Source organism: Colossoma macropomum, unplaced genomic scaffold (assembly GCF_904425465.1).
Source record: "Colossoma macropomum unplaced genomic scaffold, Colossoma_macropomum, whole genome shotgun sequence".
Classification (NCBI taxonomy): domain Eukaryota; kingdom Metazoa; phylum Chordata; class Actinopteri; order Characiformes; family Serrasalmidae; genus Colossoma; species Colossoma macropomum.
Genome location: NW_023494793.1, coordinates 28,037,860 through 28,064,841, shown reverse-complemented (window position 1 = coordinate 28,064,841; position 26,982 = coordinate 28,037,860). Strand labels below are relative to the sequence as shown.

General features: G+C 37.2%; 1 protein-coding gene across 1 annotated transcript in view; it reads right to left on the bottom strand.

Annotated features, from left to right (window-relative positions):
- Positions 1–3,345: 3,345 nt before the first annotated feature.
- slc12a5b (solute carrier family 12 member 5b) overlaps positions 3,346–26,982 on the bottom strand; it is an 85,561-nt gene continuing 61,924 nt past the window's right edge. Inside the window, exons 9-26 of the mRNA XM_036579058.1 lie at positions 25,895–26,062; positions 23,283–23,381; positions 21,475–21,532; positions 21,131–21,305; positions 18,624–18,742; positions 18,259–18,357; positions 14,505–14,624; positions 13,996–14,100; positions 12,150–12,318; positions 11,755–11,950; positions 10,694–10,863; positions 9,515–9,646; positions 9,305–9,412; positions 7,981–8,106; positions 7,335–7,549; positions 4,990–5,004; positions 3,863–3,996; positions 3,346–3,546 (exon numbers count right to left, since the gene is read on the bottom strand). Of these exons, the coding sequence (XP_036434951.1) occupies positions 3,455–3,546; positions 3,863–3,996; positions 4,990–5,004; positions 7,335–7,549; positions 7,981–8,106; positions 9,305–9,412; positions 9,515–9,646; positions 10,694–10,863; positions 11,755–11,950; positions 12,150–12,318; positions 13,996–14,100; positions 14,505–14,624; positions 18,259–18,357; positions 18,624–18,742; positions 21,131–21,305; positions 21,475–21,532; positions 23,283–23,381; positions 25,895–26,062 (2,300 nt within the window). The 3' untranslated portion in view covers positions 3,346–3,454. The remainder of the gene's footprint in view (positions 3,547–3,862; positions 3,997–4,989; positions 5,005–7,334; positions 7,550–7,980; positions 8,107–9,304; positions 9,413–9,514; positions 9,647–10,693; positions 10,864–11,754; positions 11,951–12,149; positions 12,319–13,995; positions 14,101–14,504; positions 14,625–18,258; positions 18,358–18,623; positions 18,743–21,130; positions 21,306–21,474; positions 21,533–23,282; positions 23,382–25,894; positions 26,063–26,982) is intronic.

Here is a 26,982-nt window from a genome sequence, read left to right as displayed (position 1 = left end):
AACTAAAAAAAAACACCTTTATACAGTTGCTGTAATGTACACAACGTAATTCTCAGCCCTTCTTTAACCTCTGCATTTTTCTAGTCAGCAGTTGCTTGGCAAATTAAGCTTTTGAGCTCTGCTACAAGCTACACCAGCATCTTGATGCACATTTATTTCAGCTGCACCCACGACAACAGAGCTTCTTATTGGTCAGCCTGATTTTTAACACATCCACACAATGCAGAAAATCAAGCAGGCTCCGATTACAAAAACTGATGCAGTTTTGCAGTCCGTCAGTTTCAGACTGTGTGTGAAAAATGACATTAACATGTCTGTTAGTTTTCAAAAGCTGACGTGCGTTGATTGTTGCTTAAAATATTTCAATAGAGAGAGAATAGAGAATTCAATAAAGCCTAGAGCTTTGTTCAAATAAACACAGTGCTGCGTTTCATGTTTTCAAGGGTCATGTCTGCAATTTTAGGTTTGTCGGTTAACGATTAATCACAGACTAATACTGGTCAGTCAAAAGAATTTGGCAAAATTCGCATCCCAAGTTCTAAGCATAACATGTACCACGTAACATGTAGTGAAATGATACAGGAGAGCCCTTAGTATCAGTGTGAGTAGCATTAATTTCAGCTGTTCACTGAGAAGAGAACTTTTCTAGAAACTCAAGTTTTGGTTTGATCGGTGAGAATACTTCTAGATCCGCAATAAAGTGCGTATTATTACTACATATGAAATATTGGCAGTCACCAAAACAGTATGGTATGATGTGGCACGCTGTGTACCGCACAAATTCGAGATATTAAATTTAGAAAGATTTATAAAGATAAAGCCCCTCATTAAAAGCTAGACATAGTTTATGGTAGGCAACTACACAATTCAACAACCCCCAGGCTAGCTCTGTAAATTAGGTAGCGTCTATTGGATGAAGTAGATCTTTCAAATCACAACTAAAAGAAAGCTACTTTCAATGTAATAAATAAATAAGAAAAAAAGGAAAAGTAAATGTACCAAAACATAGGCGCAATAATTCCACTAAACAAACAAACAAACAAATAAATAAAAACAAAATAAATAGCATAAAACTGGGTGGTGCATATAGATTACACATGAAATGATTCCGTAACACTTTCCAAGTTTCTCCTATCACTGTAACTTGATTGACTATTACAACAGGTAGTATTTTTGCTATACGCTTTTAGCTATGCTGGTTAAAAATCGATAAAATGGATAAAAGTATTTTCACAAACAAATCGGCTTGCAAATAGCAAAACTGTAAGAAAAGCAGTGGAATGACTACCTTGCTCTTTGCCTGAGGTCAGTAATCAACTGCCTCACATTTGGCCTTCTTTCGAACACATGATTAAAGTGCAAACCTTTGACATGCAAACGAATAGTGTGATATGGTCTTAAACTAAATATCTACAGGAGGTTCTGCACAAACAAATCAGGTTTTCACTCTGACTTAAAGTGCCTAAAACCCTGTGATTGAGTGATTTGTAAGACAAATTAAGCCTAGCCGTACACTGACACCTTCAATAGAGACTCTCCATTGCATTTGCTAGACTAAGCATGAGCCTGGAAATAAAGCACATCCAGCATAGTGCTCTTCATGTCAACCAGCTTCCTGCTCAAATTATGATTACAGTGTGTTTTTCTTTCATTTCTGTTGTGATATATTTACACATTAATGACAGTAGCAGCATCCTCAATGCAATTGGATTTCATTTGAAAACATAGCACTAGTTTGTCTTTCACTCTCACAATTATGCACAAGACAACAAATATATATTTATATTCATATATATATATATGTAGAGAGAGATTTTTTTTCACTAGTCTATTCAGTAAACATATGTTCTTGGTTGTAATTATACAAAAAATAAGATTATATTTTGGATAAATGTACTTTTGCTTATATCTACTTCTACTTTAAGTAAACGTATATCAATGTTCTGCAGTATTTAAGCAGTTTGTGTTTCTCTTACAGATGATGCTTCCATATAGAATATTTTAGCAACGTAAGACAATCCTTATAAGAATAGAGAAAAGTGTGTACTGTAGACATTGTGGCAAAGTGTGGTGAGAACATAAAATGAGTGAAGGGCAGGGCACATGATTCTGTTAGTACATTATCAGAATAAAACTGGCTTTTTAACTTCGTAAATCAAACATGATACAGTTTCTGTGCAGTGTCCCACATGGGCTAAGCAAAGACCCTGTCTCCTTCACCTATTTAAGTCTGAAGTATAGTAAAGTATAGATTTAAAGAGAAAGGTCCTATCAAAATCATTATATTTTTCTGTCTATATGGCACAAATCACATTTCAGTATTTGGCAAGAGGTGCTGATATGATGTTAGTCATTCAAAAATGCTGATGATTCAGGAATTCCTTCTGTAGATAAACATTTGAAATACAAATACTGTTAATCTTCTTATGTTCCTTCAGGATATATACATTTTGAATTTGCTGTATATCTTTTTATATCGTTTTCATTTATACAGTGGTCTCAGGACTTTTAGCAATATTTGATATTCATACTACAGTATGTACATATCTCAGTGTGCTGATGCATATAATTTGCTATCATCTATAATCTGTGAAATTGTAACATTATGATATCAACTGGACTGCCACTCTTGTGGAACCAGCTCCCAAGAAGCGGTACACAATAACAATGACAAATATCACGAGCAACAGACATATGCACACATTCTGCCACCATCGTCTTCACACAAATCCTACATAGTTCCTTATTAAATTGACAGACCGAAACATGAAAATGGTTATTGGCAATGTATGGACAGCCATAGGGATCTGTTCTAAAAGGTTTTCTGAGTAGTTATGTCAAGCACACACACGTACCCTGGGAATTTAGATTCAAAGTGCTTCTCAAACCATTAAACAAAACATTGGAAGACATTTTTTAACCCTCAACTGGTCATTTGAATTACTGTAGTTAAATAAACCTGTGATTTGAAATTACTGTAGTTAAATCAAGTCTGTACATTAAATTGTAACCGGATGTTGTTTGCTATACACAAAGCATAAAAAATGTTTAGATTTTCTCTCAGTACAGTATCAGATCATGGTATTTGGTTGGGTCTAACTAATTACAGGAGTAGTTGGGCTTGCGTTTGTCTTTGGAATATCAGTCCTCAGAAGGTAGAGAAGGTAGTAACAAACATCTACTGAGTACTAACTACCCAACCGCGCAATCATAAACCACTGAACATGGCTGAAGTTGTTGGTTAATCTAGATGAGGATAAACAGGTAACAAATAAGGAGTGTCAAGTTAGAATGACTACTAAGCTGGTGTAATAAGGAGGTCTATAATTATGTAGTGCAAAGTCATCTGATATGTGCTGGGGCTATATTGCTCATGGTGGCGTCTGTGGACACTGGGGTGTTCAGTCTATGCAGTAGGAAAATGGGATGAGAAAGATTTGGTGAGCTTTGCCCTTCAAGAGTAGATGGTGATAACCTCACGTCCTCCACCGCGCACAAGGAGGACCCGATTGAGACCCTCAGTCAGCACCTCCAGGAACTCCATGTCTATAAAAAGATCACGAGTCAAGGAGCAGAACCGGCCACTGAAACTGATTCACGTGCAGTGCAATCACATGCTCCCTTGACGCTCTTTCATGAAATCTGGACAAGCTTTAGCCAAAGTTAGCGACGGACGTTACGAGCGAGTTCTGTAAAACAAAGTCTGTTTTGAATCCAGCAACTCTATTTCCGGGAGAGTTGCGGTTGAAGAAAATCTGCTTTAGATACAGCAAATGTGTTTTGAAAGAGAGTCGGATAAATCAAACACAGGCAGAGTCAAAGGTGAACAGAAAAAGTTTAAGAAAAATAAGAGAAAGGATACAGTTCTCCTCTCCTGTGAGGTTTTTGGGAGGTCCAGGCATGTTTAGTAGGACCAACTTTGCTTCTTGTGACTTTTTCACAATGACTTCATTCAGCTTCTGTGCGTGATGCATGCGCCTCACATTTGACTGGTTCCTGCAGAAGAAATAAAGGGAAGAACTCTTATGATGTGGTGCTTTTCATGGGGTTAAAAAAATTCTACTACAAAATCAGATGCATTTAAACTGGAGCAAGAAAATTCCTGATTGTTGTTTCAGCTTGAGTTTTTTAGCATAACAGTTCTTCTTGTATGCTAAATGTGGAGAGTGCCTCAGTAAACAAAGCATTAAAAAGAGCTATCAGTGCGTATTGGCACAGCCTACGCAATAAATCCTATTGTTTAATACAGATACTGTGCCAGTATGCTCTATTAGATCCTCAAAAAAACCCAAAGAACAACAAAAAAACATGATTGGAATCGTATTTTGAGATTGGATTGGTTACACAACTGTGGTATGCAGTTCAACATGTATTTTTTGAGAATTTGAAAAGTGCATGCACACTAAAAACTGCTGGGTTGTTTTTTCTACCCAAACGCTGGGTTGAGCCTGTTGGATCATTTAGCTGAGTTATGTCCACAGTGCTGTGTAGTTTTTAGATAATTTAGCCATGACTATTACTTAAACCAGTAAAGATAGGTGTTTTATTTCAAGAAAAATCTATTATGAACTGTATTATTGTGGTTGTGATGTGAAACTATTGGATGACATTCACTATAATGTCAGCTTCCACTGTCATACTGGAGTGCCACTAATAGTTGTAGCCAAAAATGTGATATTTTTCTAACTTCATACCAGAATATTAGGTCATTTTTAAGTTGACATTGACATTACATATGTAATCATTCTATTGCAGTTAACCTACCAAGTGTGTCACACAGCTGTTTGATTTTAAAGTTTGTGATTTTCTCTTTACAGGCTGGAACAAATATGCCAGGGCCAGGGATATGACCCAAATTGGGTTGTTCTGAACCCAGCATTTTTTTTTTGAGTGTAGGGATGTACTTTGGTGAGTAACGTTAGCATGACAAGGGAAAAGGGGGAAAGGGTGTGGAGGAGGGGTGTAATATTAACATGAAAGGGTACTCACAGGTTTTCCCATTCCCTGAGGCATGACCAGGAGAGAACAAGAATGAACTCAGGGTTCTTTACACAACAACATAGCACACATACTGCCCACAGGACAACATTAGGAGTTCAAACGTTACGGGCCCTGTTTTCGTGGGTGTGCAAAGACTACAGCATGCAGCGCTACAGCTGTGGTATCTTCGTGCTCTTGGAACATGCATTTTGGTCTTTTTGTGCCTGGTGCACCCTGCATTATGCAGTAATAATATTTTCTCGTGATAATAAAGTGCTAAGAATCCAGAGGAGGCAATCACTTGACCATTTGGTTATTCCATCAGCAACTACAAACAAAATGCATTCTGAAGAATGCACAGCACTTCATTGGATGTAATACAAAACGTAACAGCTTGTACCAGTTAGATTGCCAAGAAGTTGCCTGTTTGATTTTATAGTCTGGGCCCTGCAGCTCAACCAGCTCTGCTTTTGCTATAAACAGTTCCCAGGATTGTTTCGTTTTCTCTTTTGACTTTTTTTTTTTTCACGGTACTGTTAACCTTGTTGGCAGGCCCTAACTAAGACCACTGTAGGCCCTGAGGCCAGTTCTCCGTTCCACACGCGTCTCTCCCAACCCCAGAATTTGAACTAGGATGTTCACCCACGGTTAATGCTATTTCATTCAGAAAAAGAAACAGAAGCACAGCCTATATAACAGGCTCAGATGTTAAAATCAGCTTTACAATTTGCACACAATATAAAGTAAACCAAGGACAGAAGGCAGTTCACATAACCACTGCATCATTGTTTTAAAGCATGGAACATCTCATAAAGTTAAGTAAGGCGACATAAAGTATTTATTTAAAACTCCTCTTTGTCTGTCAGCTGTAATAAAAGAAGCTATTTTCACCCTAAAAGTAGGCATTCCTCACCCACAGCTTTTTTCATTGTGAGAATTCTACTATATTACTGATGAAGCTCTAGGCTTACATGACATCCTAACAAAAATATCCAGTAAGTTTACTGAAAATTTTTAAATTAGCTCACAATCTTCCTGCTCTTTGTCTTTGTGCCTTTTTCTATGTATTGCAATCTGTATCACATGTTACTGAATGCTAGCATCAGGGGCCTATTTTATTAGATCAAGGACAGACACAACAAATGCAACTCCCAACTGTGATTTGTTTCCGTTTTTGAGTACAAAATGATTTTAGCTTTTTAAAGTTCCCAGAAAAACTTTTTGAATTTCGACTAGTACTTAACTTGGTCAGAGAGAGAGATCTCAAAAGAAAAGACAGGAGTTTAAAAAACTGGAGATATTAACAAAGCAATGTAAAAGAAGTAGAAAAAAATGGGACTCCTAACAACAACACAAGACCTGATAGACCATCAAAACTGTCACCATCTGTCAGATAAACAGTACTTAAAGCTTTCAACTTTGAGGGAGAGGAGAAAATTAAGCTCCACTCTTGTTTTAGATCTGAAAAAATCCACAGGTGTTTCTGTCCATCCTTCCACTGTGAGAAGACAACTCAACACGAGTCTGAAAGGATATATAGCTGTCAAGAAGCCCTTACTGAGAAAAGTAAAGACAAAAAAATGGACATGATGAGTCTAAATTTGTGATTGGGAAGCAGAAAACGCAACCAGTTTGGAGTTGCTTTTTTGGACGAAAAATATCTCTGCTGATTTCACTAAAAACTGAAAGCAAGTCTCTTAAAAAGAATGCAAGGTGTAATAAAAAAAAAAGAATGGACACCTTAAACACTCACAAATGTGATGTTTAGTTCCTGAGGCTTTTGTGTAATTGTCTGTTAAAACTACATTTTACGATTTTTTCCCTGACGCTGAAAAATGAGTGGCGTATACTTAATAGCTGTTTTGACTGGAAATGTAACAAACGAAAGGGTGGTCTCTGACTTTTACACAGTACTGTATATTACAGCTCTGCATCTGACACAAGTCTTGCAGATTTATCCTCATGTCAAAGTGCTGCAACTGCCTGATGAACCAAAGGCCCTAGGACTGTTTAAAGACAAAAAACACCAACAAATCATGCAGGGCCTGTGAATACTCTGTAATATTAAATTTGACTACATTAACCTTGTAACCTCAGTTACAAACTAAATAAGCACTCAAAACCCATCTTGATTGCTTGTGCACATTTGCTTTTTGGCCAAACTACCGCTTTGAGCGATTCCCTCTTGTCTGATTTGTGACTAACAGACTGTGTGGCTGGAGCTAATCTCTTTTAATGCCTTCTTTGAGACTTTTAAGCAAAATGCTCTCAGAAGGAAAAACAGCAGCACTGAATTAACTTTCATGCAACTGAAGTGCATTTTTCAGGTGTAGTGACTCCAAAGCTGCACTCACGGTTTCATATTGAACATATCTCTGACAGTCTCTGGGTTAGCCACGGCTGGATTCTTTCCCTTATCTATATCGTCGCTCCAGGTCATCTGCACCTCCTCTCCAGGGGTCACTGCCCCCACGCTTAGTGAAGCCGGGGAGGTGGGGCTTGTGGGAGTGGGCATGGCATTCTTACCCTGGATGAGCTGCACCTGTCGAGGACGGGAGAGACGGAGAGACTGAGAGAGGAAAAAAAGTGGAGCAAGGAAAGGGTGCAGAGAGGAAAAATTTTGAGAGGGAAGAAAAAAGAAATTAAGTGCACATGAAGGTACTGCAAAAGAGAAAGAGACAGAAAACCAAAGAAAGGAGCGCAACCATGATGTAAATAGTGTTGTGTGGCAAAATACAGAAAATGTTAGTAAGGTAACATCTCAAAAGAGAGAGAGAGTAAGAGTGGAAGTGAGAGGACAGAAATGACTCAGAGAGCTGCTTTCTCCACTGCAGACACAGAGTTCCACACTGTCACCTACAGAGCCATAAAAATGGCAAAGAGAGAAGAACACAGCACGATCAGCTCAAATGGCAAACAGGTGTTGAGTGGATGACTAGATGGATAACAGAGATGGAAGAAGAGAGAGAGAAAAAAAGGAGACAGAAAGGCCAGAGCTACCTCTTCCTCTGGTTTCTCCTCCATGCTGCCCCCTGCTGGCTCCTCGGTGATGCTTTTCTGGGGATGCAGGTTAGATGGGTTCTTTCGGCGGATGGAGCCACGGGACACATCTGTGATGCTTTGAATCTAGAGGCAAATATCAGTGGTTTTATTATTCATTATAAGTATCATTCATTTTTTTATTTATTTAGGTTATTATTTAGAAGTAGCTTTACTATTAAAACCATTTATTAGGCCTTTGTCTCAAGTAAAACCAAACTGGAACAAAAGAAATGGAAAGAAAGGTTAAAGAAGGTGTTCTAATTTCTTAAGAAAACAAATATGGGTTGTGAATTAGCTTGGACAGTTGTGTAAAGTGCACTAGCAAGATGTTCTCTCTTTTTTTCTTAAGGAGTATTCAATAATACACTACTTAGGCACAAAGTGAATGGTTTTGATATGAGCCACCTTTTTAATGGAATACAATACCAGTCAAAAGTCTGGACACAGTTTTACACAACCTTCTATAACCCAAGAACAGCGCAACCAGTTTGCATTAAAGTCCTGTAAAGTTACTGAATAAAAGTACATAATTGTATTGTAATTAGTATATAATAATCCTGGGATTTTAAGGGGTTAAGACCTTGTTATGCAAATTACTGAGCATGAATTAATCATCTAAATTCACACCTCACTAGTGTAGAATTGGCAACATTTAATTTCTATAGATTCAAGGTAGCATCAGGGGACTTCTGGAGTTTGCTGCATCAGACCGATGCTTATATTTGACCGATGTTTTAAAGCAATATCTGATGATGTACTCGCTGTACTCAAAAAAAGAACAATGTTCAGGCGATGCTGGACTACTGCGCAAAAATATCTGTGTATTAGTTACTTTACTGCACTTCTAACCCAGTACAAATAAATGTTATAGTTCTCTATAACGCAAATTCAGGTAGATGTAGTACCAAATTCTACCTTACATGAATGTTTATGTATTGATATTGGTGTCGGTTTTTCATGTACATGAAAAAATCAAATACTGTCACATTGTCAATATCATATATTGTCATATTGCACACAGTTCCCAAATTGCTGCACCTTTAAAACAGATTTTTTTATGTTGTTGAAATTCAGGCTGCACGTGGACATCAACTTCACTATTTCAATTTGTCTTAGAATTATTTGATCATAAGCCTTTAAGGTTTTTAATATTATGAAAAACATACATTCAGTTATGTGTGGCTACATTTTGACTTGTACTGTATGTGTAATGCAATTACTTAAAAAAAAAGAAAAAAATCGTGCACAGGCTTTGTGAGTGAAAAGCTTGGTCATGTCATACCTCTCTCTCCCGCTCGTTCTTGGTCAGGTGCATCTCTTTGAGAATCTGAGATCTTTGCTCCATCACCAGTGTTTTCTCATAGGTGTAGGCTGAGATATCACTGTCATGCTTTGGGTAGATATAAAAATATACACATTAGCATGTCTCTATGGCATTCTATGGCAGTGTGTTTGCGTGTGTGTGTTTTGTGTATGTAGATGTGTGTCTCACCATTTCCACCACCTCCACTTCAGCATCCAGGCGCAGGTGGTAGAGGAAGGTCAACAGGTCCTTCTTCATTTGAATGCTGTTATCATCCATCTGAGCCACAGTGAAGATGCGCATCTTACACTTCCTCCACACCTACGAACACACAAATATAAACATCTGAAAAAGCCTTCCTTGAAATTCTGTAAACTTTACAACAGGCACAACATGCACCACCCAGAAGGACCCCAAGGACACCATACACACAGTGAAGTATAGAGGTGGGAGCATCATGATATGGGGCTGATCCTCCGTAAACAGTGCTGAATTACCTGTCATTGAAGAACAAGACCCCAAACATACAAGACTGTTATCTAAAAACTCTCCTGACTTAAGTTCTATTATAAATGTATGGAGGATGTTTAATTCGCAGTTCCATCAGTGGGATCCTTGTAAACTTTGGGACCTGCAGGAAGTTTGCCACAAGGAATGGGCGAAAATTCCTCTAAAAAGCTATTTACTTCTCACCACAGATGTCTGAAATCGGCAACAATGATTTTGCAACAAAGGAATGTCATTAGTTTGTGGTGTCGGCACACTTTTTTGCCCTATTAATTTAATCTTTTAAACACATCTTTGTGTATGTTCATGAATACAGACTTTTTTGCTCATGTTTATAAGTACAATATCAAAAGGCATTACCCGTGTAAATTTGAAGTGGATATATGCCCTGGAACTATAATAAATAATAAAAAACAAAAGTGTATGAGTACTTGTTTTACCTCACTGCTTCTGTTAAAATATAAAGCCAAACTATGCTGTTTCACACATGATTGAACAGTTTTGTGCCTCATTTGTCTTACTCAATAGCTGAAATAGGTTTATGTAAGAAAAAGACATGAGAAAGATATAAGACTAAGATTCTTTTTTCTTTTACAGGCCTCATCCACATCTCAGAAATCCTTTAGCTGTCTATCACTGCAGAAAGGGACCTCATGCTTTTCTGATTTGTCTCCAGAAAATTCTTCATCACAATTAAATGCATGTGCAAATTTCCTTTTTTCTCCTAAGGGGGAGAAATAATTCAGAAATTGGTAATCCTTCATTTATACAATATTGCAATATGTTTTATTTCCTCGTGAGATTAAGAAAAGTTGATCTTAAAAAAGACATTTTTATTTCGAGAAGTCTGTGTGTGTGTACCTTGTGCTGGCGCAGCAGGAAGGGCAGGAGCATCAGCATGCCTCCATCATGCACAATCCACCAGACATCGATGTGGCCCTCAGTGAAGCGCTCGCCATTTGAAGGATATGCAGAGATGTTCTTGGGCACTATCAGAGCCAAGTGAGCTGCTGTGGTCTCCCTGACAACCTCTGAAAGAGAGAAAAACCCAAACACACATATGCACACATTTTAATGCTGGTGACAAGGTCAAAATACAAGACTTAAATTATTTTAAGGCAGTCAGTTTTTTTATGGCGACTGAAGAGTTGGGGATCATATATTAATTGACAAGAAACTGTACACTAACTTGTTACTGAACAGAACCAAAAACATCAAACTTGCAGAAACATGAAATTAAAGTCTGCTCCTCTACCAGGGGTAGGCAGATATGAAAATTAGCATTGGCCACTACATCAATGAATCTTATGGACAAAATTAAGCATTTGTAGGCAGAATGGTTTAGACCAGGGGTGTCAAACTCAACCATTAAAAGGGCCATATTGAAAAATCTCTGCAAACCGGTGGGCCAACTATGTTTTTATTTCATTTTTACTTAACATTTTGCCATGATTTTATTTATCATTTATTTTATATTATATTTATATTTATTATTTTTTTTATTTATTCATGCTTAAAATCTGCCAAAACTGCAAAAGCAAAACAGGCATTAAATACTTATTCAAAAATAATTCTAAATAAAAATAAATTGTTTTAGGTTTTTAAAACTTCCTATTTGCTTGAACTAGACACCAGGCATCTTTTCTTTTTATGCAACCACTGGCCCAGAGATTGCTTTTGGGGGCCAGAACGCACATGTCGCAGTGCATGCTGGGGACTGTAGCGCATCTCAGGGTGAAATGGGCTAATAATAATAGAGAATTAAAATCAATTCACGGGCCGAATAGGACTGTGTCACGGGTCTGACTTCACCCATGGGCCTTGTGTTTGACACATGGGGTTTAGACTGTGCAGACTGCAAGCACCAAAAGTAGCTGTGAATGAGATTTCACTCAATTATAATGTCAACCGCAGTGTCCCACCGATAAAGTTCCTCAGGCGCTGGTTGTCCGCCGCCTGTTTCCAGTTTTTGGGAAAGCTGACAAGCACAGCATTGTGGCGTAAGCCTCCGAGTCCCCCAGCCTGGATCAAGTGAGACGTGGCATCACGCAGGTTAGAGGAGATAACCACCTGAGAGAAACCCTTCACCCGCTCTGTCTCCATCAGCTTCCTCAGGGACTGAGAAAGAGAGAGAGATAGAAAGAGATACATAACGTATATTAGTTTTACAGTAGTTACTAAATAATTCATAGCTACTGAATATAGGCTTAGAATTTAAGAGGTTAATAATGATTCATGAGTTCTTCTCAGCTACAGCCAACATTTTATCCACCTCTTACTTATGCGTGTGTGTGTGAGTGTGTGTAAGTATGCTGACCTGATCTGCTTTCTGTGCCTGTGGGTGGTTGTTGAGATAGGTGCCCTCTACACAAGCGCCCACGATGGTCAAGCCTTTGCCCGCCTTCAGCTGATTGGTCAATGACAGCAACCGTGGCTGCTCCACGTTCTGCTCTCCATCCAAACCCACGAGCACCAAGATCTGAGGCCTGCGGGTGAAAGGGATTTATTAGATTGTCTTTAACACTGGCTTCCTAACACAATGCTTGATAACATTTGATACTTGATAAGAATGCACCCCTATTAGGACTGCAATGATACTCAGTCAATTAATCAATCAACCTTTACTTCGACTCTGAAGTACATTGAAGCTGACCCTCATTCACAATATAGCTGAGCAAGTTAAACAAAATTTTAAACTGAAATTTGATCAACTAAAACAAATCAAGACTAACAAGAATAAATGAACAAAGCAAATTTATAAGGCAGAGCTTTAAAGTTTCCTGTGATGTATACCAGTTTGCTGGCACACTGTATTTAAAAGTAGATTCTCCCAGTTCAGTAAAAACCATAAAAACCTGACAGGCGATCCAGTCACTACAGTAAATCTGATAAATGCCCTTATTCACAAAGAGAATAGCTGTGATTTAAGGTGTTATACCATTGTATCACAATTCTGTTAGTGCTCCAGTGATGGACTATTTAATGTCAATGGGTAGGGAGTGTAAGTGTTATATACACTACTGCTCAAAAGTCTGGAATTCTAATGCAGATTGCTAATAATGTGCAAAGAAGCTGCTAAACACTCGAGAAATTTTAGATCTGTCCAGAATGCTGAACAGAGCTGTAGAAAAATGCCCAAAAAAGCAATATAACATCAAGAATATATAGTATATACAGTATAAAATTAAAGAGGAATTCCAGTGATTTCTTCATAGCTAAAGTGAAAAAAATAAAGTCACTCTGAGTGGTTTAATGTGCAACACTCAGAACTGTTTACAGTAGTGGTGATAGGAACCAGACGTCTGAAGAGTTCAAAGCTCTCTCACAGAAAGATATTACATGAAATGCTTATGGATATGTCTGATGTCTAAGACATTGGCTTTATCTCAAACCATATAATACTAAACTCCATACACTATACTAATGAATACACCGCTACTTTTGACATACTGTTTAGTACAGTAGAATGGGGTTTAAGATGCAGACATTGTTTTATGATACTTTTAATATAAGGTTTTGACCTAAATATATTTTTAAAATCCATTAATGGTGGAGAGGTACATTTAAGGAGTTGTAAGGCAAAATGGTTTTTAAAATGTAATACTATTTTACCACCATGCTGTCGTAACAAAACCTTGTATCTCCAAAACGATAACTTTACAGGAGATAGAAAAAACATTACTTTTAATGTACGTAAATGGAACCAGACCTATTTTCAAGTACTTTTGGGCCATTTCTTTTGGTCCATTCATTATGAAATGAACACACATTGTAAAGAGCAAAAGGCATTTTCAAATTATGTCAAAAACTGAAAAACATTGGGAATGACTTTGTTTACATCTCAAAGACTAAAATGTGGTCTAGATACTCTGAAGAACTTTTACTATAAAAACATAAGATTTTATTAACGAGTTAACAATTAAATTCTTATAAACTCATAAATTATTATAAATTAATAACTACTATATTCTATTTAAAAATCTAACTGAAAAGTATTTTTTTAAATATAATATGTAATTCTCGTTGTCCCAAAATATTTCAAATAGAAAAATAACTAAAAATACCAAAAAATCTATCATTTACATCTACATTGTATAAGTTAGGTTCCGTGAAGTGATTACAAATGTTTGAGCGGTACTGTGTCTTGCATGTGTTGTGCTAACCTCCAGTTCTTTGTGTGTGGGGGTCCTTCCTCCAGCCTCATCAGAGCATAACGGGCAGCGCTGAGAGAAATCCCACGTATCCCATCACCCCACTCTTTCTCAGCCCTAAGACAGAAAAAAAACTTGCAGTGTGTACTCCAGAGAGCCAACAGGACCTCATTATTAGTTTTTACAGCAATTACAGTGATCTCATCTGCTCCTCATTTCTCTGTCTCTTCCATTTCAAATATCTAAGTGATATCCCACACTGAGCAATGCGGAGCCATTTCACACCACAGTAAATTACACTAAATGGCAGAGCGCAGTGCATTGATCCAGCCTCATCCAGTAGCTCTTTAAATAGAGCCTACAACAAAACTGCCAACCCAGGCCGGCAAAAGAAGTCTGTGTGTCTAATAATAGCACTTCGCAAAGGAAGAGAATGATCTTGTTTGTGTGGAGTTTCTTCTTCGCTTCGTGTCTGCTTGCTGTCCACTGTGTTCCCAGGAGAGCAGCCTGGGTGTGCTTACCCGCAGAACTCGATGTATTTGTAGATGCAGCCAGCTATGCCCATAGCCACAATAGCGTAATACCAGGAGCAGATGAACATCAGGGAGAGACACAAGCTCATGCCCAGGAAAGATAGAGCCCTGTATAAAGGAAAAAAACACAGCCTATATTAAAATGAATAGTGGTTAACTTCTACTTGAAGCTAAACAAATAATAATGGGATATAACAGTATATTAAAAAGAACACACAGTAAGAGAAAAAACCTGTAAACTAGTTAAAAGGTTAAGATGTAAACAAAATCATTCAGAGTGGTTTGATGTGAAAAAATGAGCACAGTAGTGGAGATAAGTAATAGGAACCAGAAGTCTGAAGTGTTTAAAGTTGTTAAACAAAATGCTTATGAGTTAAGAGATATAAGATAAGCTTTTGGCATGGGAGAAAACAGTATTTATTTATTTATTTTTTATAAAAATATGTTTGTTACACAGACATTCACAGCACATGAGATGCATACAGGGCGTTTAAGACAAAAATATCCCTAAAGAAAATGTATTTGCCACAATTACCACTAATTTTTCCAGCAACATTACATATAACACACAAAAATGTATCTGTAGATTTACTGGTTGTTTTGGATAGTAAATAATATGGCTATATTTGTGTTGTAGACATCATGATCCCTAGTTATTATCACCACATTGTAAAGAAATCAGCTGCAAGTTTCTCTACAAAGCACCACTTCACATTACACCACTCTGAATGTTTTGTTTTACATCTCAACCATTGAACCACACAGAAATTTTTAATGGATTTTTTTGTCCCAGTAGATGGCGATGTAACTTTCAACCAATGAGTCCAAAGATCCCTTTTTTGAAGGCCCTGCTCACAAGTAGATGAATTTCTGTCCAGTTCCTGTATGGCTTACCAATGGTGATGTATCATTATGTGAATGCAAAATAAGCAAAAGAAAGAAAGGAAAACAAAAACACTGTCTTTTGTCATATAGTTTAAAGAAAATTGGTTGCCTTGACTTGTTCTAACAATACACTCTTAAAAAGGATGGTTCTTCAAGGGTTCTCTAGTAAAGAAAATGGTGCTATATAGAACCATGAACACTCAAATAATCTTTTGCATCATTAAAGGGTTTTCTGCATCATGAAATGGTTCTTCAGATTGATGGAGAATGTGCTATAGTTGTTTCCAAGTGGAACCTTTACAAAAAGCGTTCTATATAACACCCAAAGGGGTGCTTCTATTTCTACAACATCAAGCTTGTAACAACAGAAGAACCTTTTGGATGCTATGTAGAACCCTTTTCAAAAAGGTTCTGTATAGAACCATCTGTAGCACATCCATGCACATTTTCCATCAATCTGAAAAACACTTTCATGATGCATAGAACACTTTAATCATGCAAAAGGATCTTTGAGTGTTCACGGTTCTATATAGAACCATTTTCATTACTAAAGAACCTCTGAAGAACAAACATGTTTAGGACTTTAAGGAGGAAAACTGTTTAAAGCTCAACAAAGTCAGCAAGTAATTTCATGAATGCAGCTCAACCACTAAGTCACAGGCTTATTATTATTATTATTATTATACTATATTATATGATCATATTATATCACAGATGACACCCATGAAAACAATTAAGGATACTCTAGTGCTCATAGCAGCAAATTAAGCTTTACAATTTTACAAAAAGGTAAAGGACAAAAATAAGTCCTCCTCCCTGACCCGGTTTAAATGTTTGCCGCTGTTACTTTTCACATGGTTACCTGAATAAGTGGACTAAGAGTTGCTGGCACAGGCCCATATCAGCCAGACACTGATACCAGTCGACACTGACATGCCATCTAATAACAATATTTTAAGACCATTCAACTTACCAAAATGACGGATGTGAAAGGAACACCTCCAGTGTGTGCTGAAAACTTGTATAACTGCACAGTGTACACTAGAGACCATTCTAACACTGCAGGCCAGAGACTCTGGAGGGCCACAGCAGAGCATATTAGCATTTTCACAGAATTAACACGTCTGATTCAACTCATCAGCTCAACTAAGCCCCAGGAGCTGAAGTGGCTCTCCTAGAGCAGGAAAACACTTGACTCTGCAGTGCTTTGTTTCTCTGGGATCTAACTTTGACTCCTTTGCTGCTGGTGTTAATTTAACGTTTGTGATTTTGTGGCCTCCAGACGCTGCAGTCTCAGAGATATCAACCTCTGTGGTTAACACCTCTGTCAAATTACATACAGCCTACATTCACTCTCACTAGCTGTATACGAAAAAAAGCTAAAAACTATTCAGGCCTTAAGCTGAGAAAAAGCTTGCTTAAAAATTGACAGCAGCTGAAACTGAAACTGAGACTAGGGACAAATATTTTTGTCTTTCTTATTCAGGTGGCATTTGCACTTTCTGCCCCAAACATTATCTCTGCAGCATCCAAATTGTCACAGTCTGTTACAGGAGCCCCAACACCCACCTGACATTTTCAAAAAGCATTAGAGTAAAACTCAAATAATCAGGGTTTGCAGTGTCATAGGAGTGTGTTCATATCTCAAGACTGTTTGCTCGATGAATCAAAATACAACCCCAATTCCAAAAAGGTTGAGACACTGTGTAAAATGTAAATAAATGTCAATAAAAACAAACAAAGTTCTTAATGTGTTGATGTTTTTTAATGAAATGGTAAAATGTCTCACTTTCAACATCTGATATGTGTTCTGTGTTCTATTGTGAATAAAATATTGGTCTATGAGTTTTGCAAATCATTGCATTTAGTTTTTATTTACATTTATTTACTTTTTACACAGCGTCCCAACTTTTTTGGAATTGGGGTTGTACATTTTGGGTTTAAGCTGAGTAGATTAATCCCTTCAACCGAAAGAGACAACATAACTTGCATATTGCCTAACTTGGAAACTTTACAGGAGAAGGAAAAATAAATTCTTCACTTCAATGTTCGTTAATATAACAAATTTTTAAAAAGCCGCTATGATGTTTTGATAGGACAGTGACAAAGTTGGATTCATAGTTAGTTGGGTCAGTGACATATCATGCATTTTGTCCATTGCGTTACATAACATCACATTATTCTTCAATATCTCGTATCAAAATTAATTTCATGTTAGTCATTTATGCCCTGCGAAGTCTAAAAATGTCAGGTGGTGTGACCATCCAGAGGTAATATTTACAGATGTAAATGTATTTTACCTACATAATTTTTAAAATAAAGTCAATATTTCATGTTTTAAAACTTTACAATAACAGCATCTTGAACAATAGGGCAACTAAAAACTTTTGTCCATAAATTCAGAAGTTCTCAAAATGTTGTGTGACACAACCGACAAGATTTTTATTCTCACGTTTAAAAAAAAAAAGCGGCCAGGGCACTGCAGCATAAAAAGACCCTAAGTGACCTTTGTGGTGCAAGATCAGTAGCTCTTTCATAAATATTGAAAAAAAAATTTAATCATAGTTAGGCTGGTTCAGGTTACCATGTCAGCTGGTATGACCCTATGAAAAAGATTAAAATTTATATTTATATTACAAAAGGTACGAGACAAAAAGTGATATTGCACATCCTTGTAAATAAGTACTTTTTAAATAATCACTTTGAAAGCTTATTTATTTGTCACTGACCCAGTAAGCAAATAATGTATAGTAACTACTGGTTTAGTAAATAACTGAATAATAAGCCTGTAGTTTAAGGGGTTAACTATCTTAAAAGGCACATGAAACATAAGACTTGTGTGTGAGGCTGCACTAACCAATGGTAGAATTTGAAGCGTGGCCTCCAGTTCGGGGTCCTGAGGAGAGTCTGCAGAGCGCAGGCCAGATTCACAAACATGTAGCACATCAAGAAGAACCTGTGGCAGAAAAAGCACATGGCTCTATTAAATCTAGGGAGAAAATTAAACATGATTCCTCTGTGAAGCGCAAGGATACGTGCTCCTTCTTTGTGTTAGGTAGATGATTCCTAATCTAATAAAGGTTTAATCCAATACTTTCCAATGCATAATTTACAACACTTATCTTTATCAAAGGGAAAAGTGCATGAGGCTTACGTTAAGTTCAGCACTAACAAGCTATGATGGTTAATGAATTATATATCAAAGTAAGTGGCATTACGTACATGGAGAGAATGGGCGCTACAGCGTCCAGAGAGGCGATGATGATGCCAATCTCACAGATGCTGGCTGTCAGGAGCAGAGCCCATGTGGGCTCACCGTTAGCCTTCCCATGACCAAACACCTGCCAAAAACACACACAATGGGATCATGCCCATCAAAAGTTTGGAGACACCTTTCCTTCTTTTGAAATTTTCAGAGCAATGTTTAATGTTGCTATTACTTTTTAATTCAGGAAGAAAATAATCCGCAAAAAGAATATTATAAGCGACACTTAGCTTCATTTTAGTCAAAGGGTCTTCCTTCATATGACAATTAGATTTCTCTTAAATAATGATTTGACAGTTTTCACTTCCAAACTATTGTTAAAAAACATCAAATGTGGTTGAAAAACCTGAAGGCTGGCTTTACAGTTGGGCATGTGTAACAACGAGCTACATTATTTTTCTGCTATCTATACAGATGTAGCAGCGGGAGTGACAGGACTTTACTGGTCAGGGGCTGAAAAATGACAAACAAGATGCTGACAGACAAATGAGACATCAAGATACAGGTAGTTACAGGTGGCATTGATCATATAAGTCATCATTACGGTCTCTTGTCTAATTAAAGTGTGAGCAAGTAAGCCAAAATACTGAAAGCTTTCTGTGGCTTGTCGCTGCTAGAGTTCACAGGAGTTACTACTGACACTATTTACATGAGTGATACTGTTTTCCTCAAAATGAATCTGCTTAGTCTTTAAATTGTTTAATTTTTGTAATTGTAAATTTAGACCCCTCAGCAGCCTGGCTGCTCTGTATTTCACTGTAATCACCACAGGCAACTGTAGTTTACAGAGGTGAAGTCAGACAGCATGATAATAACAGTAACCTTTGAAACAAATTATATTTTAGATGGTTAAATATTTAAATTTGAAAAAGTTTTTATTTTGCAACAAAACCATATCCATTTTTAAGTAAATGCCCCAGTGAGGTCCAAATGTACAGTTTTCAAAACAGATATTGCTACTTACGGAGATATCATCACTGATATGGAAGTATGTTCAAGAATCTTTTAACATCTTTATTTAGTGACTGATTTTGATAGTTATTTTAGCTTTTTTACTGAACACATAGCATAAGTTCATGTTTCACTGCAATTATGCAAACATAAATCTTGTTCAGTACTGATGACATGGTGAGCTATTACAGTGTTTGATAGCAATTTGCACTGATTAATAGGGACAGTTCATAGCCTATGTGATTTAGCTTTACCTATTAGCTATCCTGTTATCTCTCTACTTTCTACATTCCAGTAGAACCAGAGGATGCGACAAGCAACTGTGGATGCGTGACTGAGGATGCTCAGCTTCCACAAGAGCGTGTGGAAAGAGTGTTTTCAGCAGAGCCAATAAAATTAACTTATATAAGACTACTTCCTTTTGTTATCTCTCACTTACAATTTTTTATCTCTTACTGCAACCCTTCAAAGAAATGGAGAGTATCGCCAAAATGATAGTTGGGTAGAATTATCAGGCTACATGTGCAGCCTTAAGCTACATGGCTATGACATGGTGAACCGTTATAGTCTATAGTAGGCCATCGTACTAACATTACATGGTTAGCTGTAGTCAGTTTGGTTTTTTATTATGTAATTTATCATTACAAATACAATGACTAGTATATTTTAAAGCCCAATTTTCCTTTCAGTCCCGGGCTGACAGCTGTGTGTTGATTTCTATCCCTTGGTTTTGTTTTCATATTAAAAAGATTGGATCAGCTTGTAATTGTCATTGTTAAAACAGTTTGTTTAAAGCAGTTATCAATAAGTCTCTAACCTCTAACTTTGAAAACTGTCTGGAAAGAGCGTCATAGAACTCTGTTGGGGGTCCAAAGGCATATGTTACAGCAAAGAAAACAAGCTTTTTTGTGTTAAAACATTTTGAAAAGCTAGGGGTACCCAAACCATTCATACCTGTTCTACACCAAAGGCAGTAAAAGGTATTAACGGTCTCACATTGTGGAAACTTAATTAAACTGGCTACAGCATCACTGGGGTCAAACTTTTTAAAGATGAGTTTGATGTAATGCATTAGCATTGTTAAAGTTTCAAAATGTACCATTCACTCCCCAGTCTATACAGTCCACTTACGGAAACTAAGCTTAAAAAAATAGCTTGTTTTGAATTTACTGCTGCTGTGATGTATCAAAAACCAACACATTTACACATATCTCCCTATTCAGGCAACAGCAGTTTAGACTTCTTCATTCTCACTGAAGGTATAAGGAGTGTTTCAGCCTGGACTGGTTTTTCGAATGAGGCTCAACACAAGGCAGCCAATCAGAACTACAACATTTACGTAAATCAGTCTTAAAGGCGCAGAAATGAAGATAGCCTGTTTAATATTAAGAGATAAAGTGAGGTTAGAAATTTAATTAATACTGTAAGTAAATCAGGGAAAATGTAAGACATGGTCCTTTAATGTTTCAGGCACTTCGCATTTGGCATTTTCGTCCCACATGCACAAACTCACCCTGAGGAAGGGGATGATCCCGTCCCGAGCAATGGCCTGTAAGAGGCGAGGTGCTCCAGTCAAGCTCTGAAGCCCCGCCCCACAGGTGGAGAAGAAGGAACCAAACACAATAACCCAGGGGGAGGGCCATGCTAAGGTACCAATGACCAGGTTACCATTCACGCCTTCACCAAACCTGTTTACCACAGAAAGATCAAATATTTTGATGGGATCTGCATGTGGAACTGCTGCACTTGACAAAATCCTGCCGAAACTTTATTTATATATCCCTGTGTGTTGTTGAATCTTAAAAGTGAATTTAAAATCAATCCATCTGAAAGTGAAATGAAAGTGGACTGACTCACTTGTCTCTCAAGACCACTCCCTCAACACAGGCCCCAAACAGAACCACACAGGACATGTCTGAGAGTCAGAGCTCAGGAAGAGGAAAACACAGTGAATGGTACTACTACAATTATTAAAGCAATACTTCACATAAAGTTTACAGGTTTCCCCTTACATCAAATGTAGCGATTCAGCCAAGACATGTCTGATATCTTACAGGGCCCACACCACTGAAAACCAACTTTTCCTCTATTTTTATAAAAAGTCCATATGTAGACCATTCTGTTAATTCAAACTGCAGTCCTACAATAAAAAACTACTTAAAAAAAACAATTACATATTCAGACCACAGACACATACACAAGAATTATGCTATGATCTAATTAAATCTAAGGCATTAACTGAGATTGTAATAGCTAAATATATACAAAATCCTAATTTATAGCGTGCTTTTTATTGGGAGATGGATGTCACAAACCCCTAAATTTCAACCTGTGAAAATAATATTTTATTTTGTATTTTTTTTCAATGTTTTTGGATGTTTTGACTTTTTTAATTAAAATTGAACAAATTAGGTTCATCATGGGTTTAATTTTTAAATGAAAAAAATGTATTCAAAAAAAATGCTGTGTTTCCTGTCACTCTCGAAACACAGAGTTTTAGTCAGTAGGCGGCGCCTTATTTTATCCACACCTCTGCATTTTAGAGCAGGAAGTGAGACTGCATCCCTGTACCTGATGGCCACATGATGAGCAGTTAGATTCCATTGTTTTGAAGTAAATGTGTGACATCAAAAACTTTCATTACCAAAACACGTTTTATGTGATTTAGTAAACTCTTTTGTGTTTTTATAAAAACATTGTGAATTTATGCGTGTGCAGCTGTTAAAAGCTGCTCAAAATTAGCTGTGTTCTGTCTGGTGTAAAACGCGACATAGGGCAGCCAATCAGAGCTCACTTACATATGTCAGTCTTAAAGGCACAGTAACAAAAAAGGTCTGTTTAATTGGAGGGGACGATGGTCATGTAAAATGAATTAGGACTGTTTCGGCACATAAAACCTCACAGATGTCATAAGTGGCCATAAGCGACCTCTGGGAAACAATAAAAACCATGAAAGAATGTAGAGTAGGGGCCCCATGTGAAGACCTTTGCTTTGCACTGGAGCTACACTGTAAATGCAAACTTTTGCATAACTTTTTACATTTCCTCAACTTAATTTAGCCAGAGGATATTTAAAAAAAGAAAAAAAAGAGAAAACTTTGTACTGCATCCTAGAAATTCCAATAAAACAATTTAATTTGAGCTTAATAAATAAATAAATAAATAAATAAGGAATGAAAGTAAGGAAGAAAGAAAGAAAGAAAGACAGAGAAAAATAAAATAAAATAAAAAACAATAAATGTGATGGATAAACTTTTACTAAGTGGTTAATATATACTTATATATATGACTTTTACAAACATACATTGTATTAGTTCTTATGTGATTTAATTTATGAAAAGCACTTACAGTGCTTTTATTATGTGTATGTAATTAAGTAAATGGTTAATAATTCAAATGGGAGCATTTATTAATGCATAAGTAACAATTATATAATTAGTAACTATCATTAACAAACTTTTAGATAATGAATATGTTGCTGTTTATTGGGGCTTGTATCATAAAGTGGTATGATAAAGTATCTAATGTAATGACTCATTTGACTTCAAAGTTCTAGGTATATCAAATCCACATAATTAAATGTGCTGATGCTCGGTGTCTGCTAGTTTACGTAAGCGGGTGTAAACGTGAGTGGAGATGTAGTGAGGTGCAGTAGTGAAGGATACATATTGTGGAGGTGGTGGAGATGGCCAGGATGGTGCCGATTGGGATGGACTTCTGTGCGTCCTGCAGGTCACCAGACCGGTTTGAGCCAGCCATGATACCTGTGAGACACACACACACACACAGAGAGATACAGAAACTGTTAACTTTAGAAAGGATTACATATTTTTTTTGAAAGGCAGGGATGAAATGTTGCTTTTTCGGCAGGCAGTCAAAAGCTATTATTTATTTTTTTGCCAAATCTGATCAAATAATATTTCAACAGATTATCATATGCTAATAGCTTGTCTAGACAAAACCTCATCTGCTGTTTATCCCCTTAAAGTCTAGGCATATTATTCAATTACTAGTCTTAAAATCTTAAAGCTACACTATTTAAGTTTTGGGGATTTGGAGTATCCTTGTTTGTGTCTGTATCTGCCTTTGTTTATCTTCCCTCGTGTGTCTTGTTCCATGTGCTTTTGTTTTTATACGCCATGTGCTTTTGTTGTTGTTTTGGTCTGTGTCTCCTCCCTGATCCTGCACCCTGGTCATCTGTGCCACCTGTCTGTAGTCTGTAGCCCCACCCTCTCATAACTCCCAGGTGTTTCTTGTTTCCTCTCAGTGTATTTATACCTCTGTGTTTGCTCAGTCCCTTTGTCTTACATTGTTGATGTGACCCACTTGTTTGTTGTTCCCTGTTTCTACTGCTCTTCAGTCTTGTTTCAGGTTTTGAGTTATTTAGTTTGTCTTCCTTTGTGTTTAATTTTGTTGTGCTCTATTTCCTTTCCCTCTTTCAGCATGGACTAATCTGCTTTACATGCCTCTGCTACTTTGTTTCTGGTGTCTGTAAAATTCAATTAAAAAAAAATTGCACTTTCATCCAGCCTTATCGCCTCAAACGTTGCACCAGGAAGTAAACCAAAATTGTTGTGAATGTGACAGAGATCAGGATGAAAAACTCTGGAGTGACCAGTAACTTTTTTGAATTACTCTGAATTGTTTAGTAACTACTAGGAAAATACTCTGTAAGGCCTGTAGTTATGTGAAGAATTGTCCTTAGACCTTAAGGGGTTAAACTCACTTCATGCTCTCAGGGAGCACTGTGCCTCTTTTCAGTGAGTCAGAATAAGCAGCTCAGCTCACATATAAAAGGTGACTCTTTCAGCTCCTGAAAGGCTCTTCATTCAGTAGCACTGTCAATTTTAGTTGACAATATTATCTATAATTTATAATTTACTTAACCTTACTAAACCTTTTAATAAAAAAAAATTGCATCATGTTTAGAAAATAATAAGTTAGATGTTGATAAGTAGCTTCACTGGATAAATTTCGAGCGGCAGGACTCGCAAGACAACCACACTCTTAAAAAAGATGGTTCGTCAAGGGTTCTTCAGAAAAGACAATTATCACTCAAAGAACCATTTGCATACTTAAAGCGTTCTTTAATTGGTGACATCGTTCTTCAGATTGAAGGAGAATGTGTTGTACATGGTTCTATATAGAACCGTTTTGAAAAGGGTTCTATGTAGCACCAAAAGGGGTTGTGCTATTGTTATGTCAAGCTTGTAACAATAGAAGAACCCTTCTCAGAAAGTTTCTAGAACCATATACAACACATTCCCCTTGCTTAGTTGGGCTTGGGACCCAGATTTTCTGTAAAGCCATTTTGTGACAACTACTATTGTAAAAAGCTCTGTATAAATACATTTTGACTTAAACATGTCCTAAATATTCTAAATGTGTTCTCTGTGTGTGTGTGTGTGTGTGTGTGTGTGTGTGTGCATGCATGTCAGCCTGACCCAGGTCAGTAAACTCAGTGTAATCTTGTAGAATTGTGCTGATGCAGTGCTGACTGGATCACAGCTCACTGTACCTCAACATTTCACTGCTGTCATCACTTCTACCCAAGTTTAGTTTAACATTAGAGCACACACACGCACACACTATTGAATCAAGCAATTAAACATCATTCAACTCAAGGTGGCAGAGTTCCTGAGTAGGGGTTGTGATGGTACAATGCAAATAGTCTTTTAATTCAGAGCTGTAAAAATAAAATCATTACGCTGAAAACAAAGCCATTCTGTGTGGTTTGATGAGAAATGCTCCATCAGACTCAAAATTCTTCACAGAGGTGGTGATAGGACCCAGATGTCTGATGTGTTTAACGCCTCTTATTCACAGAAAGTTATCATATGACTACACTGGTCTCACATATGCTGCCTCATGCCTGAGACATTGTTTGAGAAGGTTTTGGCATAAAAGGCTTTTTTTATAATCTGTTTCTGGTGGAGAGGTACATGCAGGGTGTTACAAGACAAAATAGTCCCCAAAGAAAACCTGTTTATTCAGATTTATCGCTATTTTGCCATTATTAGCATTACACACACACAAACTCAGAAGACACGTGTAGGTTCACTGGTGGTCTTGGATAGCAAATAAAATGGCCATATTTGTGTGGCCTGTCTAACAGTAATGCCTCTTAACTCTTCTCTTATTGTACATGCATAACCTCAAGGTTAAGTTATGTGGCTTAATCTTGCTTTTTGAAATACTTCCAAAAGTTCAGTGGAAACCCAGCTGGTCACTGGTAATTAATGTAAACTTCTTCTTACTGGCTTTGGAAGGTACTAACCTGTGACAGAAGGGAAGTAGATGCCCACCAGTAGGGTGAAGAAGCTGGTGATGTCAGCTAGTACGTAGCGGTTAGTGTTGGTTGCTGGAATGTCGGGGTCAACCACAGCTGGTATTCCTCTCTTTTCCAATATTTCATTCTTCTCCATGAAGAAGCTAAAGAGATTCTCTATTAAAGAGAAGAATGAGGGAAAACTGTCAGTACAATGTCAATTTTTGATCTATACATGATGTACTTTCGACACACATAACTATGACATAAATAACTACGACATACTGTAATGCTAGCAATCCATTACGCACGTGCACATATTTTTCATTTGGCATTTTGATATATTTATTCATTGCTTTGAAATATTTCTCAACATGCCATAGAATTATATTGCTTGATAAGTAGCATTCACATTAGAGCAACAGCCTGGATAAAAAATACAATTAATACAATTTTCCCCTGAAAACTCTACAGACAATTCAGAGAAAAACAGTACTAAAAATGGAACGACCCACTTTAAATGGCTTCCACTACTGTTTTTAGCTATGCAACCCACTTTTGTGCATTTTTGAAGATAATAGTATCCAGTGCTTTGCCAGCAGGCGTGTCCCCACTAATCTGCAAAGGGCCGGTGTGGCTGTGGGTTTTCATTCCATCAAAGCAGTGGCTGCTGATCAGTTGTTGAGGACTGAGACCAACTGATTAATCAAGTGGAATCAGGTGTGCTATTGCCTGTTCGGAATGAAAACCTGCAGTCACACTTGCCCTTTGCAGATAAGACTGAATAGCCCTGCCAAACTGCATTCGAAAGCACAGTCTGTTTGAGATTACTTAACAACTCAACACGGTTTAAAACTGTGTGATGATTTAGACATGCAGTTTGCACAGTGCTAATTGCTGGGGTATAAGCTTCCATTACTTGTTAGCTAGTCTCATAACTCCAGTACACAAAACTAAAGAAACCAAACATCTTTTGAATGATCTACTGCATGTCCATCACTCAAGAGATGCACGAGGGGAAATGTTTCTAAATTATATTCTTTTAATAAACTATTAACACCACTAGGATCTGGAGTTTGTACGCATCCATGTGAATA